Source organism: Cydia pomonella, chromosome 28 (genome assembly GCF_033807575.1).
Source record: "Cydia pomonella isolate Wapato2018A chromosome 28, ilCydPomo1, whole genome shotgun sequence".
Classification (NCBI taxonomy): domain Eukaryota; kingdom Metazoa; phylum Arthropoda; class Insecta; order Lepidoptera; family Tortricidae; genus Cydia; species Cydia pomonella.
In genome coordinates, this window is record NC_084730.1 from 7,497,013 (window position 1) to 7,515,094 (window position 18,082).

The following is an 18,082-nucleotide window of genomic DNA, read 5'->3' on the forward strand; positions in this document are numbered from 1 at the left end:
GCGCCGACTCATTTGTTCTCGGCGACCCGATTTGTGGCGGAAGAAAAAAGTGTGAAAACAACAGCCAAGTTCCATCATAAGAAATAGTGTCGAATCCAGATCTTAGAATTGATAATTTCATGATGTGGTAATCATATCATGAAATGATTGGTTAGCCACATCATGATTAAATCAAACCTACTCTAACCATATCATAAAGTGATCAATTCTAAAATTGCATTTCATGAAATTATCAAATGCTGATTTGCCCACAACACCACGCTGCGCTCCAAGACTCAAATAGTAGACGTAGCTCGGAAAGCGGCTAAGTTGAAATGGGACTGGGCTGGTCGTCATGCCTGCCGAATGCCGGATGACTTGTGGGCAAAGATAACCACTGAGTGGGAGCCTCACGAGTCTAACCGAGGAGCCGGTAGACCCCGTCGGCGTGGCGGGATAACTTGGACTCCTTTTTGAGAGGCTGGCAGGGAGATATAGCACAAAACAAAGACGAATGGAAAAAGAACGGGGAGGTTTGTGCCCAGCAGTGGGACACAGTGGGCTCTGAATCAATTAATGATTTGGCCACAACAGTAGGATTTCTACAACCCTACCACTGAACTGTAACTTTAGACGAGGTAGATATTACGCTGGGTTTCTAATAGAAGGTTGTTTATTGCTACTTAATTCTTTATTTATATAATAGATATATACTGAGGTATTACTATTAATAACTAGCTTATATCTAAAAGGCCTACCCCTGAGGCATTTCCTCGTTGTATTGCAATGCTGATACTTTGTGCGAGGAAGCCACCAGCGCCTCGGTCAACGCTCTGTAGCGAATGAAACGCAACTATCACTGTTTCACTGATTTGGAAGAGTGATAGAGAGAGATGACTGCGCTACGCTACGGAGCGTTAACGATTGGCATGTTGGCTACGCAAGCAGTTACGTCAACCAGACGCTTTACTATTTCCGAAAAGAACTTATGCGCGCTGGGACCCCAAGGTTGTTTAAGTTTAACTCACTAACTTAAGGTCACTAAATAACATATGTGACAAAAAAATACCTTTGTATGTTTCAACTGATATTTATATTAATATTACCTATTTCAAGCTTATTGACATATTTTTAATATATACGTTATAGCGTACGTTCAAACAAGCAAAAATCTAATAAATTGTGCGTTTATGACGACGCGATACGCTTATGAGTTTTATGTCCCCTACAAAATTAGACGAGCTTATTAGCGCCGACTCATTTGTTCCCAGCGACCCGATTTGAGGCGAAAGAAAAAAGTGTGCAAGTGTAAAAAAGCAGCCAAGTATCTTCGACTAGGGAGATAATAACTACAGCTCAAAAAGGTATTTATACACCGTGTTTTTATTGAATTCCGTTAACTCCGAGGTATGGATAAGTACGTTTAAGGAAGGAGGAGCCTAAATAGCATAGTTCATTTTGAAAATATTTTTTTTTAACAAGTAATTTAATGTTGCATATAGCGCTGTTACAAGGGCATTACATTTAATTCAACCAAACAAAGGAAAACTATGACATATCAATTTGAATGGACATCAAACATGTAAACATACCCTCAGGCAAGTGTATACGCTCGGGAGGGCCTTATTATATAAAAATAAATTATTGATTTTCTCCGAAATGGAGATAATTGGAATACTGGTGTCTTTGAGAAAGTTACTTAATTTAGCACCATGGTGCATTTTCAAGAATGCACCATTGAAATTAACGGAAATCAACAAAACACGGTGTGTAACCTATCAATATCTACTTTTTAAATTTCCTTTACTTTTGTGGTTCGAATTCATATTTATTTATATTATATATTGAATATTTATTTATTTATTTATATATATATCTATATGCATTATTTTATGGTTATTTTTCTATTTATGTATATTTGTATCAATGTGTATTCAAAACGTGCATTTTTTATTAATTTCAGTGATTGTACACTTTTGTTTGTGTTTGTCATTCATTCACCGTTACATCTGTTTTACTCATTTCCTCAAAGGTTAACTGGAAGAGATCCCATACAGGGATAAGTTCGCCTTTGTTGTATTTAATTTACTCTGTAACTGTGTTTTTATTTCTATGTACAATATATACATACATACCTAATATTTATATAATATTTATAACGTTGTCTAGTCACGTCTTATTGAGCTTACTGTGAGATTGGGCTGATTATCGTATAATATTTATTTATCATTAAAAATGTAGGTAGTGTAGGTAGGTAGAACTTACCGTTTTTGACTTATTGAACATAATACAAATCATTAGGGATATTCTTACACAAATTGACTAAGTCCCACAGTAAGCTCAAGAAGGCTTGTGGCTTTGTGGATCATTCATACGTAAATCATCAATATTCAAAAAATATATTAACACTCTTTTATGGCTTTGAAAATATAGTCGTTTCAGAAATTTTAGCATGCTTCATCGTTCCAGATAGCATTACAAGTCAGCATAAGATTTTTTTACATAATTTCATATTCACAATGAATTATTTATACATAATATGTTATTTTTACATAATTTCATATTTTGACGTTTTAAATACGAGACATCAATACAAGTATTTACGTGTATCAAGTTTCACTATTATAACACTCGTAAACAACACCAATTTACAGATTATATTTTTACAACTTGGCTGTCGCTCTTTCGTGCTGACTCCTAAGGAAATGGTGCATAAATTGTCTCCGTAGACAATGTTTTACTTTTGATGTCTATTAAAAATGACTAATTTGTGTTTTCTCAAAATATAACGGGCGCTATTTGATACTGTTTGATGTTAGTGAAATATTGGTTCCGGAAAATGAATAAAGAGTATAAAAAAAAAACAAAAGAATGAAGAATTAAAATAACTACTGGACTATCAAACTAGTTTAAAAATACAGTGAATTTAAAGATATTTTTTTTTACGTAGCCAAACAAAAAATAGTATGATACAAATTTTCCAAGCAGTACCTTCGAGTGGCCTATTCGAATCACGCACGGCAGCTAAAAGTGTTGGCCGAAACATTATGCAATTGACCAATAACCATTACAAATTGAATGTAACGTAACGTAACGGGTGCTTACATTATACGGTTTACGGTTCAATTTGTAATGGTTATTGGTCAATTGCAATTAACGTTCGGCCAACACTGCCAACTACTTCTCTACTTTTCTTAAAAAATAACTCTTAGTCCAGTAACTTTGTCGCCTGAAAGTACGGGGATCTTTTGCGTCAGACCCGGTAGTACTGATTCTTTGCACTTGTTTATGATGTTTGCCCAACAAATGTATCCAAGTTTGTGACCTCGAACTACGCAACTTTGACAAAAATTAAAAAAAACAGCGAAAATTTCGGATTGTTTTAGCTTTGAGCGATTATAACCCTAAAGGACTAGTTTTTGATAGTACCTAATACGAGACTAGAATTGTGAAATTTTCTCTATAGACCATTGGGGCTAAGAAGGTCTTCTGTTTATCATTTGTCACCATGCCTGTCACGTTCTAACAAATATGTAAGTGCGAAAGTGACGGGCATAGTGATAGGTGATAAAAATCCGACCGTGCTAGCCCGGCAATGGCCGCATGGTTCCATTTTTTTCCTCATTTCCGTGTTGTTCCCGTAGTGAACATTGAATGTCAATAACGTCAGACCAGCCAAAATGTACGAAATAGCCAATTTTTTTATTTATTTCTGAGTTGGTCCCATAGTAAAAGGTTATTCAATATGACCTAAACATTTACGGGTTTGAGTAAATGGTTTTAGTTAATAAAATATGTTATAAGTATGTAACTTTACTTTTGAGTGGCATTAACGTGAGACACTTCGTTCGGTTCTTGTCTGATTTAATTTTTTGTCTCTTAATTATTTATATAAGAATTCAAGCCTTGGAGACCCTATACATCTCTAAGGATAATTTAATATCTTTTTTTATATTTTATCTCTGACACTTAGAGACTTATACTATACATCTCTAAAGAATTTTAGTATTTGTTGGTTTTATTTTCTTATCATAGTTTTTTTGTGTAATTTGACATTTAGAGACAGTATACATCTCTAATAAAGTATTTATTATTTCATCGATTCCATATTTGTAATTGTTTTTTGTAATTTTATTGTTTGTAAAAATGGACATGTAAAAGTGCCCCTGTGGCCTATTTGCTGAATAAATGTTTGATTTTGATGTTTGATGTAAACATACCTACTGTATCAATGTACAATGTCTTGTACAAGTATTAATTTATTTTCTCCCAATAAACTGCATAAACCGCGACGGATTTATTCTCCATAACATTTAACGGTTACAAAACGGTACAAGCGTTAAATAAAAATAAATTGTCGCCCTTTGAGTGCAGTCATAAATTAGTTTTTATGTAGAATTAAGATGTGTCCCATATATTTGTGAGTTTATCGGTGTTTCTATAAATATGGCTGGCTGGCGGAGCTGAGAAACATCTTTTTTTAATGGTTTATGAGTCAGTACAGTATTTAGATACAGATAGAGTTAGACCAAGATAAGTCTGCATCGATTTTGATAGCACTGCGTAGTAAGTAAGTATTATTTATACGTCATAGAAGATAAATAATACTTGCACTGCGTGTGCTATCAAAATCATTGCAGACTTGTATTGGTCTGACTTTAGTTTTGACGTAATTAGGAATCATGAATTAAAGAGGGTGTGCACTAATTCGGCTTATACAGGTGGCACAAAGATACGTTGTCAAATAATTTTTAGGACTATGTTTTTCACTCACACATCGTTTACAACTAGAAATTAAAACTGCGTATGAAAAACTAAAATGCGTGTAAAAAACTTAAGTAAGTCACCTGCTGTATGTAGTTGTGACGTGTTCGAATAGACAATAAATGTTTAAAAGACACACACAAACAAAACAAATGTCTATTCGAACACGTCACAACTACATACAACAGGTGACTTACTTAAGTTTTTTACCTATAGTACATATTATTATCTTCAAATAATTTAATTTTGAATGTTTTGATTTTGATACAGAACTACAAGCGTTTGTTAAAATTATTAACAATATGCCGCGGTAGTAAAAATTTTTATACAACGTCGGTGGTAAAAAAGCATACGACCCGCCTGATGGTAAGCAGTCTCCATAGCCTATGTACGCCTGCAACTGCAGAGGAGTTACATGCGCATTGCCGACCCTAACACTCCGCACCTTCCCATGTCAACGTCTTTTTGAGCCACCTTGTAAAATACCTAATCAGGGGGCCTACCGCAAAAACCGAAATTCGCAAATTGCGGGGATCTTTCTCTTTTACTCTTATTAAGACGTAATCAGAGTGAGAGAGAAAAATGCCCGCAATTGACGAACTTCTTCCCGGTAGGGGCCCAGTTACCCTTTCGGCTATCACGAGCTTGTCACTGACCTGGGGGCCTACCGGGAAAATCGAAATTCGCAAATTGCGGGGATCTTTCTCTTTTACTCTCACTAAGACGTAATTAAAGTAACAGAGAAAAATGCCCGCAATTGACGAACTTCGTGTTTTCCGGTAGGCCCCTTGACGCTGACATATTCACTAATTGCGTTACCACGCGTTACTTGCTCTATCTCTCTCTCGTTCTCGTATCTCGCTCGCACTGATAAAGTGAAAAAATATTATTTGATATCTATCAAATTACAAATATACCCAGCGGCCGCCAGGCTGGCATAACTGCCATGCACACAGTCATTAAAATACAAAGGAACATGATTAATTGGACGAATTATTTATGTTTTCAGTTTCAGCCTTAACTGAAGTCGCGTTTTTACGACTAGTAAATTTACGGTTGATATGACATCTTACATCTCGCTCTTATTTACTGAAAAAAAGCATTTTGACTGCCGCCTATTATATGCATATCGTTTATATTAAGAACACAAAAACAATGACATAAAATTTATAAAAAAAAAACTTTTTATTTTGGACAATATATCCATATTATAAAACAAAAAACAATTACATATATTATATTAAACAATTAAAATTTTCCTCTGACCTTTTATAAGAACGCGAACGTTTTAAAAAAACCTTATTGTAACCTAAAAAACTGAGGGCTTACCGCGAACCACGTTCGACGTGTTGCCTCCCTGTCACACTTACGTAAGAATTTACTAGTAGAAAACCGAAATTCGCAAATTGCGGGGATCTTTCTCTTTTACTTTCACTAAGACGTAATTAGAGTGACAGAGAAAAATGCCCGCAATTGACGAATTTCGATTTTCCCGGTAGCCGCCCTGGTTTATTCGACGAGTGACGAAATGGCCGACCGGCTTGGTGGTGGGCCGCGTAAATATAAACACCGACATAAACCGGTTTTTATTGCTCTAAACCGATTGATTTGACAAGAACTGTTCTCATAATAACCGGTTTCAAAATAACGGTTTTTCGAGCGAAACCGAAATTAAAAGGTTTTGCGCCAAGTACATGATAACGAGCCTTAATTGTAGGTAAGCCAACGTGCATATCGTTCACGCTCCATGGCGAACAAAACGCAACTGTCACAGTCGCACTAATATGGAAGAGTGATAGAGAGAGATGACTACGCTACGCTACGGAGCGTTAACGATTGTTACGTTGGCTACGCGGCCTGGACGGAATCTATAGCCCGTTTTTTTAAGATAAGAATTTTACCTGATATCTATACCTATGATACCTAAAATTGCGGTACAATAATATGTAAACGACACTGTAATTCTGTGCACTTAGATTTAATTTTGGAGCAAAAAAAAAATTACCACTATACTTAAATAAATAAATAAATAAATAAATAAATAAATAAATATTTATAGGACATTATTACACAAATTGACTAATTCCCACAGTAAGCTCAATAAGGCTTGTGTTGAGGGTACTTAGACAACGATATATATAATATATAAATATTTATAAATACTTAAATACATAGAAAACACCCATGACTCAGGAACAAATATCCATGCTCATCACACGAACAAATGCCCTTACCAGGATTTGAACCCGGGACCATCAGCTTCGTAGGCAGGGTCACTACCCACTAGGCCAAACCGGTCGTCAAATACTTACTTTTATTTATAACATTTCTAATCTAAAAAAAACAGACTATAGTTAGGTTCATGCTTGGCACTTAAATCCGGATTGTGGATGTGTGAGGATTGTGGGTATTAAATGTAAAAATGGTAACTCACGTTTTTTGTAGAAAATGACTCGGGGAATAAAACGCGTGAATTACCCGTTTGGCGTATTAATACATATATCAGAGTCACACGGAGTTCTAACGTACGTTCTAGCCAATTCTAACGTACGTTCTAAGCAATTCTAACGTACGTTCTAGCCAATTCTAACGTACGTTCTAGCCAATTCTAACGCACATTCTGATATCTAAACGATATAGTTAACATTCGCGCGTGCGTTTCTCTCTTACTCGTCCGTACATGTTGGTTTGGAATCCTATCTCCATAATCATTTGTATATCTTTGTTGCACTTGAAAAGTAATTGAAATAGCAGCAGCGTGCTGGGCACATTTATGCCGGGTACCTACTGGCCCTAGTATTCAATCGTAATGAATTTAGTTTTATACATTTTTATTTTAGCAAAAACCACTTAAGATTAGTTCAATTTATTTTTAGAAGTATATTTTAAGTTTGTATTTTTTTTTAAAGTTTACACGTGCTTGATAAATTATTTAAAAAAAAATTAATTATAAAAATACCTAATATAAATTTTTAGAGTTCCGTACAAAACTTTGTTGACGGAGCTCATATGGGATCACTTCGGTCTTGATTATCGATAAAATGCGGTTTTTTTTTAAGTTTTATACTTTTGTCGTAGGTAAACGCTGCCTTTGAAGAGCTCCGAATCCGCGCAAGGGCCGGCAGTGGGAGATTACCGAAGCTAGAAATACTGAGGGCCGCCATACAACACATAGAGAGGTTGCAGGCTGCCCTGAGAGCTGCCGCCGCGGTATGTCCATTTAGATAGGGTCTCCCTACTATGTCCCTACATATATCGATACGCAATCGGCAAAAGCCGAGCCGATTGACGTCTTTTTCGCTTTTATTGCGCAGACATAAGAAATATCTATCGGATTTTACCGATTCCGCGTCGATATACGTAGGGAGATCCTTATACATACCTTTTTTATACTACGTCGGTGGCAAACACTAGGCAAGCTAAGCTAAGCTACCTACCTACCTATCTACCTAACCCAACCTAACACCCTCTCCCTTGTTGAGCTCTGGCAAACCTACTCACTGGCAAAAACAACACTATGGGTAAGGTCTAGTGTTTTTTATCTGCGGTTTTCTGTAAGGTACTTCCCCAGTTGGGCTCTGTTCTAGATCTTTAATGACATCCGCTGTGCTGTGCCCTACCACATAAAGCGAAATGTCATTCACAGTGCCTATACCTCTCCCTCTTTTGGACGTACTTTAAGTTCATACCCGAGTCCAAGTTTTTGGCAAAAATTTCACTGGACTTTTCTTTCCACAGTACTCATAGAGACAATTCTAAAAACTCCAAACACAAATAGGTTGCGTTGTTTTATCACAGAGTTCCTGTGGCCACCTCCTGTCTCCAACATCAGATCAGCTCGATGGTACCATAAACCATAAACCATAATATTGCATCAGCTTCATCGAAAACCGGGAAGTGGGTCAAATTTAACTTGCAAGATTTGACCCTTACAAACATACATAGGTACATTGCAAGTTAAATAAAAGTTAGTAACAATAACAAGTAACCGTCAAAAATATTTTTCAACAACACTTTTATTGCCGACTGCACTTTCTCTTTTTTGTATGTATATCAAGTACTTCTAGAGACCTTTCAAATGAGCGTAAATTCATTGTGTTTACGTTTTCCTATCGAAGAGTTCCTTTGGCTACCTTCCGACTGCATTATCAGATCAGCTCCATGTTAGTATACTATTGCATTGTCATCGGAAATACGGAAGTATACCAAATTTCAGCTTTAACAGACACCAGGAAGTGGTTCAAATTTAAGTTACAAGATTTGTAGCACATTTATATATATACATATATAGATTGTAGATTTATACTAAGAAGATATGCGGTGAAGCTAAATAAAAGTGTGTAAATAAATAAATAAATAAAAGTGTCTAATAAAAATTATTGCGCACTAGAAGCACAGCGACATAACTTGTGTTCATATTCATTGGTATCGTTGGCACTAAATTATATTGACAATGTGTCTCCCATATCGTACTAACCTAAGTTGACGCGTACATTCCCTGTAATAATCTATGTCGCCAAGAATAAAGAGCATTCTGTAATAATAATCTCTGACGCCAGGAATAACATGTACAATTAATTAGTCCCGATATAAGTTGTATTATACCAAGATGGCGCGCGGCGGACTCGCGCCGTCTAGCTTGTCAAAACGGTTCGATACTTATTGGTGAAATTGGCAAGGGTTCCGTTTGTGTACTTTAAACTAGGTATGTAAACACGGATCCCTTTATTTGACATAATCATTGATGTCATAATGTAGTCATAATGTAATGCTTGACAGATTATCATTAGTCATAATTCTGAAACCATTAATTTTTAAATTGTCGTAAGGTTATCCTATAGATAGGTTAGGTTTGTTTCATGCCAAGAGTTACGCGTTTCTGAGAAAAGACAAATTATGATTAACGAAAATGCGGACAAACGATACATTATAACTTCAAACATTATGGGAAACGATAGAGACCCATGTAAAGGTGTTGTTGCTATTATATTGGTGCTTAATTGTATATTAGGTACAAAAAAGAAAAAACAAGAACCAATAGTAATAAAATAAAATTTAAAACTATTAAAGAAACAAATAAAACATGCTCTCCAGCCTAGGTCTTCTTCGTTAGTGATGGTGCCCAGTAGGTAGGCTTTTATGTTGATAATTTTGAGACATAGTTATTTAAATAAAAAGAAAAAAAATATTATGTACTATGACTATGACCTCCACGAAATATTATTATTATTTGGCGGATTAGTAAAGCAATATTTTTGTTACAACTAATATGGTTTTACGCGAAGTAACGCTTGATTAATTGTTATTTAGGATTCCGTACCCAAAGGGTCAAACGGGACCCTATTACTGAGACTTCGCTGTCCGTCCGTCCGTCCGAGCGTCCGTCTGTCACCAGGCTGTATCTCATGAACCGTGATAGTTAGCCAGTTTAAATTTCTACAGATTATGTATTTCTGTTGCCGCTATAACAACAAATACTAAAAACAGAAGAAAATAAAAAATATTTCTTTCCAATCTCGTGGTTCTTCTCCAATCACGCAGCAACGTCGGGCGGGGTCAGTAGTTGGATGGGTGACCGTTTTTATAGATAATGGTGCGGAACCCTTCCTGTGCGAGTCCGACTCGCACTTGGCCGGTTTTTATTTATTTTATATAATAAATCTAAAACCAGAGTGCAACCCATCGAAGATAGTGAACTCTTAAATAAACAAAACTATGAGTAATCAGTAAATTTGTATAAAAATCTAAATTAACACATTTCCAACACGTATCCCTTGTTATTTTTACGCTTCTTATATTTTCATGTTATATTTCAGCCCGCGTAGCCAACATGCCAATCGTTAATGCTCCGTAGCGAACGAAACGCCACTGTCACTGTCGCACTAATATGGAAGAGTGATAGAGAGAGATAACTACGCTACGCTATAGAGCGTTAACGATTAGCATGTTGGCTACGCGAGCTGGTCTTACCAATAAATCTGCTGGTCCTTCTAGCAGGATAAAAATGACCTGTGTTAGCCGTGTTAGAAACTACTAATTTTTTTATACGACATCGGTGGTAAACAGTCTCCGTACCTATGTACGCCTGCAACTCCAGAGGAATTACATGCGCGTTGCCGACCCTAGCACTCCGCACCCTCGTTGATCTCTGGCAACCTTACTCACCGGCAGGAACACAACACTATGAGTAGGGTTTAGTTTTATTTGGCTGCGATTTTCTGTAACGAGGAGGTACTTCCCCAGTTGGGCTCTGCTCTAGATCTGGAATGACATCCGCTGTGCTGTGGCCTGAGACACAAAGCGATATGACATTCACAATGCCCATACCTCTATTTTGGACGTAGTTTAAGGACGTACCCGGGTCCCAATGTATAGTTTACATACATATAATCACGCCTATTTCCCGGAGGGGTAGGCAGAGACCATGGATTTCCACTTGCTACGATCCTGACTTACCTCTTTCGCTTCCTTCACTTTCATGACATTCCTCATACAGCTCGCCGGTTTAGGGACAGGGTGCTCTTGACCTGGCCTTTCTTCAGTATATAGTTTATTTTACAATTTTGTCATTTTAATTGAATTCAATTTTACGTAGAATACATTATTGGGAAGTGTGTCTATTTTACAAAATGCATGTTTAAATATCAGGATACTTTCAATCAACTAAAAATATATTAGGAACTTTATAAACCATTCATTCCTAGTGACAGATTAAAATAGCCCTATACGACGCATATGCTTATAATGCGTTAAATCTACTTCAATCATCTTCACAATCTCCTATCTCATCGTAACCTTCAATCTAATCTCAACCGAACTGCTTGGTAATAAGGTAGGTTTAGACTGATTGTTGAGAGTGGTATATGAGATAGAAAAGCCGTTCTATTTCTGCGCAAGAGTCGTGTAGCAATAAATAATGCGCGGACTTGGATTAATGGCGATTTAACCCGCGACACGGCGCTCTGTCCGCGATGCTATCACGGGTACGGTGGTGCGGAAACGTCTTAAGAGACTTTGCATCCAAAATCTCTGGTTTCTTAGGATAGCGGCAAGGCTCGGTTAAATTTCCAAACCTTTATTATGTACTTGGCGGAAAACCTTTTAATTGGGTATTTGACACATGTTGAATATTATAACAAAATTTAGTTATGTGGATAGAAAATGAGCCATTCACATTATAAAAAAGTGGAATTTAAAAAATTATATTGAAATTATAAAAAATAACAAGGCTCCAAAGTCTCAAAAACAAAAAAGAAAATGGTACCATTCGATTCCTTAGCACATAAATGCAATATTTCAGGGTCAAAATGGCAATGTCCTTGATCTTCCATACATTTAGGACAGACTTATGTAATGTGACGTCAACGTCACATTACATTATCATTTTGTTAGAAGCGTTTCAATCGTCGAGTGCGAGCGTCAGACTTTAACTCTCATATCTGATCTTTGTGTTGCTTAAATGCCATGAGTCCGGTATAGACATTTGATCCTCAGGAAAATCAAGATCGATTGACATTATTTACAAAAAACTGTCAAGGAGCCAATTGCGGTTTAGTTCGTAAAACCGGTTTTTAGGAGAACATTTAATAAATTTCTTGTCAGATTAACTGGTTTTGAACAATAAAAACCGGGTTTTTCTTATGTCAGTGTCAGGTGTCGAACGCCTTGGCCCGGGCCCGATCCGACCTAGCGTGAGTCATCCTTAAACCGGTTTATTTGGGTTACAATCAAGTTTTTAAAACGTTCGCGTTCTTATGAAAGTTCGGAGTGAATCTATGCCGATGGTCCCGGGCTTAAATCCTGGTAAGGGCATTTATTTGTGTGATGAGCATGAATATTTCTTCTTGAGTCATGGGTGTTTTATATGTATTTAAGTATTTACCGGGTGTTTCCTGTAGCAGCAGCAAAAAATTAAACTGTATCAACTTTTAAAAATAACTTGCGTAAATGTATTGCGAATTTGACAATCAACGTCAATTACACTGATGACAGCGTACATTCAAAAGAATATTTAATTTGTATGAAAAATAGGAAGTCTTAAGAATTCATAATTTTCAGAAATCGCTGAACAAATGTTAGTAAGTTTGAGGAGTACAGCCTACAGTTAAATTTATTGCTCGTGTTACAGGCCACAACCGATATATATTATACAAGGTGCCCGTGAGCATTGCGAGAGATTTTAACGGTGCATTCCTGATGCTAACAGAAGCAAAAAATGTTATATGACTTTTTGTGAAATTCGACAAAAAAAAATGATTTTTTCCCCTTTTTTTGAACACTCCTGTACATAAAACGTAATTTTTATTGATAAACACATAACCTAAAATTAACTATAAAGTTTTTACGAATTTAAATTTAAATTTTGTTTATTTGTTTTAAATTTTTCGATGTCAATCAATAGGTATGTACAGACTAGCCCTCAAAGTGGCAATACCGCAGTCAAAAATGTGTTTTGTACCGACTTATGGCGAAAGAATGATTTCGAAAAACATTTAATTATCTCTGAAACTAGGCCTAATCCAGAAAATTCTATATGACATTTTATTTTTTAAATATTACCAGGAATGCTTAGTTAAAATGTCTCGCAATGCTCACGGGAACCTTGTATATGTCGTTGTCTAAGTACCGACAACACAAGCCTTATTGAGCTTACTGTGGGACTTAGCCAAATTTTGTAATAATGTCCTGTAATATTTATTTATTTATTTAATCTAGGTTTTATATGGGATTAATTTCAATTTGCTCTTCCCAAATGTTACATCCCCTCACTCGGTTGTTAAGTTCTTACGTAACTAGTTACAGATGGGAATAGAAATCAACTTGGCCTATATTTAGCCCGCGGCGAAGGATAGATATGGCAAACGTCCATGCTGCAGGGATTTATACGGAAGATAAGTCAGATAACATCTGTAAAGGGTTGAAATACTCTGAAAATGTATTTTTCACCACACCAGCTGGTAAAGGCGCTCTTGATTATTCAAAAACGAATGAGAAAGTAGGATTTTATGCACACCTATGGCAAAGTATTCTAAATAAATAAATAATGGACATTTTTAAAAATTTTGACTAAGTATTGTATTTATCGTTGTCTGAGTACCTACAACACAAGCCTTCTTAAGTTTACTGTGGGAACTTAAGAAGGCTTGTGTTGTAGGTACTCAGACAACGATAAATACAATATATAAATACTTAAATACATAGAAAACACCCATCACTCAGGAACAAATATCCGTGCTCATCACACTAATAAATTTACACAAACGCAAAGGTTTTTTAAGGCGAAGGGTAGGGCAAGCTCTTTCCATACAAACTTTGTGCGCGTTTTTCTTCGTTTGTGTTTGCGCTACAGTTATTATTTTTGGTAAATATGCTTATTTTTCTGTTAGCTACGGCTTGATGTATTATTTTATTTGTATTTTTGTATTTTTATTTTTTTAAATAAAGAAAATTTTCTACATCAAGTTCTGCGTATAATCCAATATATACAAACAAAAATGGAATTAAATGCTATAGTGCCAAAACTAACGAATAAAACTTGCACAAGGTTTGTATGGAGAATGCCTTGCCCTAGCCTGCGCCTTAACATTAACAAAAATGTGCTGCAGTAAAAAAAGATTGTCAACGTCTTTTTGGCCACCTTGTACAGTCAGCAATACCTTTTGCTTAGCACCTTTGCATACAAACTTCTATGCAAGGCAAAGAGTAAAGTAAGTATATATGCAAATATACACGATGCGAACATACTCGGCGCGTCGGCGTCGATTCACCGGCGTCGACCGTCACATATCGTCAACGGAGGAAATTTTGTATGGAGAAAATGGCGGGTCGCGGCGGTGACATGCGTATGAGACGAGGCGAGCTACGAGCAAAATTATTTTGATAATTATCGAAATTGCTATGCCTGATAATTATCGATTTGATATTAATAATAACCAATACAAAATAGAATTAGATTGTTACATGATGATTATCTCAAAAATTTAATGGTTAATAAAAAAACATCAATATTAGGTCAGCAAAAACCGCCCCAATCATTATTTTTTACTGTCAAAGAATTCAAAGAAAATGAAGCATTAGCCATACCTGGGATGATTATCGGGTATTTATCGGAAAATTATCGCGTTAATTATCAAATACTATAATTAACTGGATAATTTCGAACCCTAAAGCTTAGGCTGACACACAAGCGAAAAAGGTCGTCGAGCCATATTAAGTTCGCGAACTACCAATCAACTACAACCAACCAACCAACCACCACCAACCACTCTACCAACCACCAACCAACTCCACTAAAAAAAACTGCAACGTCAAATGACGAAATAATAATTTGTGTGTATATTTGTCCTGCAGTTGGAAACAGAAGGCTGCAAGAACTACATGGAGCCGGTTGGGGACCGGAATCCAGCCAGGGAAGCTAACGTGGACAAAGAGAAACCTTTCGTGAACAGTAAGTATTAAGAAAAAATACCTACGGAACATTTATTCGTAGGGACTGAATACAATAGTTTCTTAAAACAGCATCAAAGTTAAATGATAATTGTGGAAAAGCATATTCACAAATTATTTCTTGGCTGGAAATTAAAGTCCAAATTTCCGTAATAAGAGCTGTCTCCATAAGAGTCAGAGGCACAAGACGACACATCAAAGCTTTTGAATGCGAAGATGGTGCAGGAATCATATTCTGAAAGCCCCCAAGACCTCTCTCTTCTACAACCTCTTCACATTACTCTACTGAAGGCAGCAGTATTTTTATATAGGTACTCTTTACCGTCTCTATGTTGTGCCTTACGTTATATGAATAAATTCATTTATTTGTGATATTTACAAACATGATAATTAGGTAATTATATAGATAACGAAAGCCAGAGACTCCATCACGAAACGGAGCTAATTCAGCAGAAGCCACTCACTCAGCTGAGTGAAACAGTGAGCAGTTTCTAAAATGACTGTTGACAGATTCTACCGATGACCTGTGATATCGGCTTGGATAATGTGACAACGCTCTTACTGCCCTTAAGAGGAAAGTATAGCAGGCGATCGTCCGATACAAAAAGAGAAAACGTTTTACCACTTCTAAACATTTTCCATTCTCCAATGTTTTAGTATTTTATTGACACAATAAAAAACTAGGTTTATAGGTTTTCCTTTTTTTTCAAAATTTGTATGCATTAAATGCGAAACCTAGAATATATTATGCTGAAGCGATCAACATCAAAATCAAAGTGATTTGTGAAGATTTAGTTTGTGGAAAACGTTTTCTTTCGAAATGGAATTTCATGAAAATATTTGTTTAAAAAGTTAACCAATCGTGTAACGGCAAAAACGGCAACAAGAAATGAAGTCGATGCCACCAGTTCACCAAACAATACTTTCATGACTTTTGTAATTGCTGAGACAAATCAAGATACCTGACGCTAAAATGTACCTACAATGCGTCATCTTAACTTTGTGTATGTCTTCAGAAGAAATGTAAACCTATTGCCTAATGTATGATCAATTTATCGTTATTTTATTGTTCTCAGATGAAGGAGGTTGTGGAGTCAACAGTCTAGCGAGATTGCGGTGTATCGTTCAAGCATTAACAACGAGGGATTCTTGACCGGATCTCATAATCTCCTACCGGATCTCTAATACTAAAGAGTAGAGTAGTTGGTACATGTTCAGAAGGTTCTCTCTGGTATTTTAAAGGAAAGAGGTGTCACAGTACTCAGTAGCTTATCGCCACTACAGTTATGGCTCAGTTTCATTAGTCGATAACTCGGTCGATATAAAGCGTGCGGGGACTCCCCGCAGGCGGTACAACGACTAGTGAAACTCATAAGTCGATAGTTCGGTCGATATACAGCATGCGGGTGACTCCCCTCAGGTATATGGAGGTATAACGACTGGTGAAACTCATAAGTCGATAGTTCGGTCGATATACAGCATGCGGGTGACTCCCCTCAGGTATAAGGTGGTATAACGACTGGTGAAACTCATAAGTCGATAGTTCGGTCGATATACAGCATGCGGGTGACTCCCCTCAGGTATAAGGTGGTATAACGACTGGTGAAACTCATAAGTCGATAGTTCGGTCGATATCCAGCATCCAGCGACAGCCAGAACTCAACGAGGGGGGGTCGGGTTTAGGGTCGGCAACGCGCAGGTAACTCCTCTGGAGTTGCAGGCGTACATAGGCTACGGAGACTGCTTACCATCAGGCGGGCCGTATGCTTGTTTGCCACCGACGCAGTATAAAAAAAAATAATATCCAGCATACGGGTGACTCCCTGCAGGCGTTGAGGTGGTATAACGACTGGTGAACCTCATAACGGCATGCGTTTTGGAAATCTCCCGTATCCCTCATACAGGCCCTATCGACCAATGAAAACAGTTCCCCGAATGCGGGCCCTAACATGCTTTATGGAAATCTCCCGCATCCCGCACGCGGGCGCTATCGACCAATGAAACTGAGCCATTAAACTTTCACAACTTATGTTCAACATTCGTGAGTTTAATCCTCGGTGGTACTTTAAAGAGCAGAAATAAGTTTTGGGCATAAATTTCATTTTTGGTACAAGATTTTATCGCTGACTGTACTTTTCTTTCCACATGCAACTTATACTCATCGAGGCAATTCTAATAACCCTAATAACAATTAGTTTGCGTTGTTTTATCACAGAGTTCCTATGGCCACCGTCCGTCTCCATAATTAGATCAGCTCCATGTCATCATAATATTGCATTTGTCATACAATTACATACAAAGAACTGCAGTGATATCATTAAATATCAAATTTGCGAGCATGCACGACATACATTCAATTGTAATTCAAATAGTTTGTCTCTGTTACACCTTGTATAATTGCTTTGGTCTCGGACCGTCTAGAACGCAAAATTACTAGTGTAATATTTTGCCTATATCCCTTTTAGTCTACATCGCAAACGGTCTAGAACACAAAATGACCACTTATAGGTAGGTTAGGTTAGTTAGTTATCTTTTAATGGCCGAAGACCAAACCGCACAGAAATAGGAGCCCCGCGGTAGCGGGGCTCCGTCGACATCGCTAACGTAAAGGTAAATCGATGATACGTAGATAAATAAAGGTCTAAATAATTGTAGTCATTTTGTGTTCTAGACCGTTTGCGATGTAGACTAAAAGGGATATAGGCAAAATATTACACTAGTTAATTTTCTAGACAGTCCGAGACCAACCCGTATATTTTATCTGAAGGTATATTAGCTAGTATATTTAATTAGTTTATTAATTGTGATAAGAGTATTTTTAGTTAGTAAATATATTATTTATTGTAAATGTAGTAATTGTACATATACATTATAATTACATATTCGTTTTTGA

General features: G+C 36.6%; 1 protein-coding gene across 1 annotated transcript in view; it reads left to right on the plus strand.

Annotated features, from left to right (window-relative positions):
* Positions 1 to 18,082, plus strand: part of LOC133533136 (transcription factor SUM-1) — a 30,804-nt gene extending 12,722 nt beyond the window's left edge. The window contains exons 2-4 of the mRNA XM_061872099.1: positions 7,822 to 7,953; positions 15,094 to 15,190; positions 16,266 to 18,082. Coding sequence (XP_061728083.1) covers positions 7,822 to 7,953; positions 15,094 to 15,190; positions 16,266 to 16,342 — 306 coding nt within the window. The 3' untranslated portion in view covers positions 16,343 to 18,082. The remainder of the gene's footprint in view (positions 1 to 7,821; positions 7,954 to 15,093; positions 15,191 to 16,265) is intronic.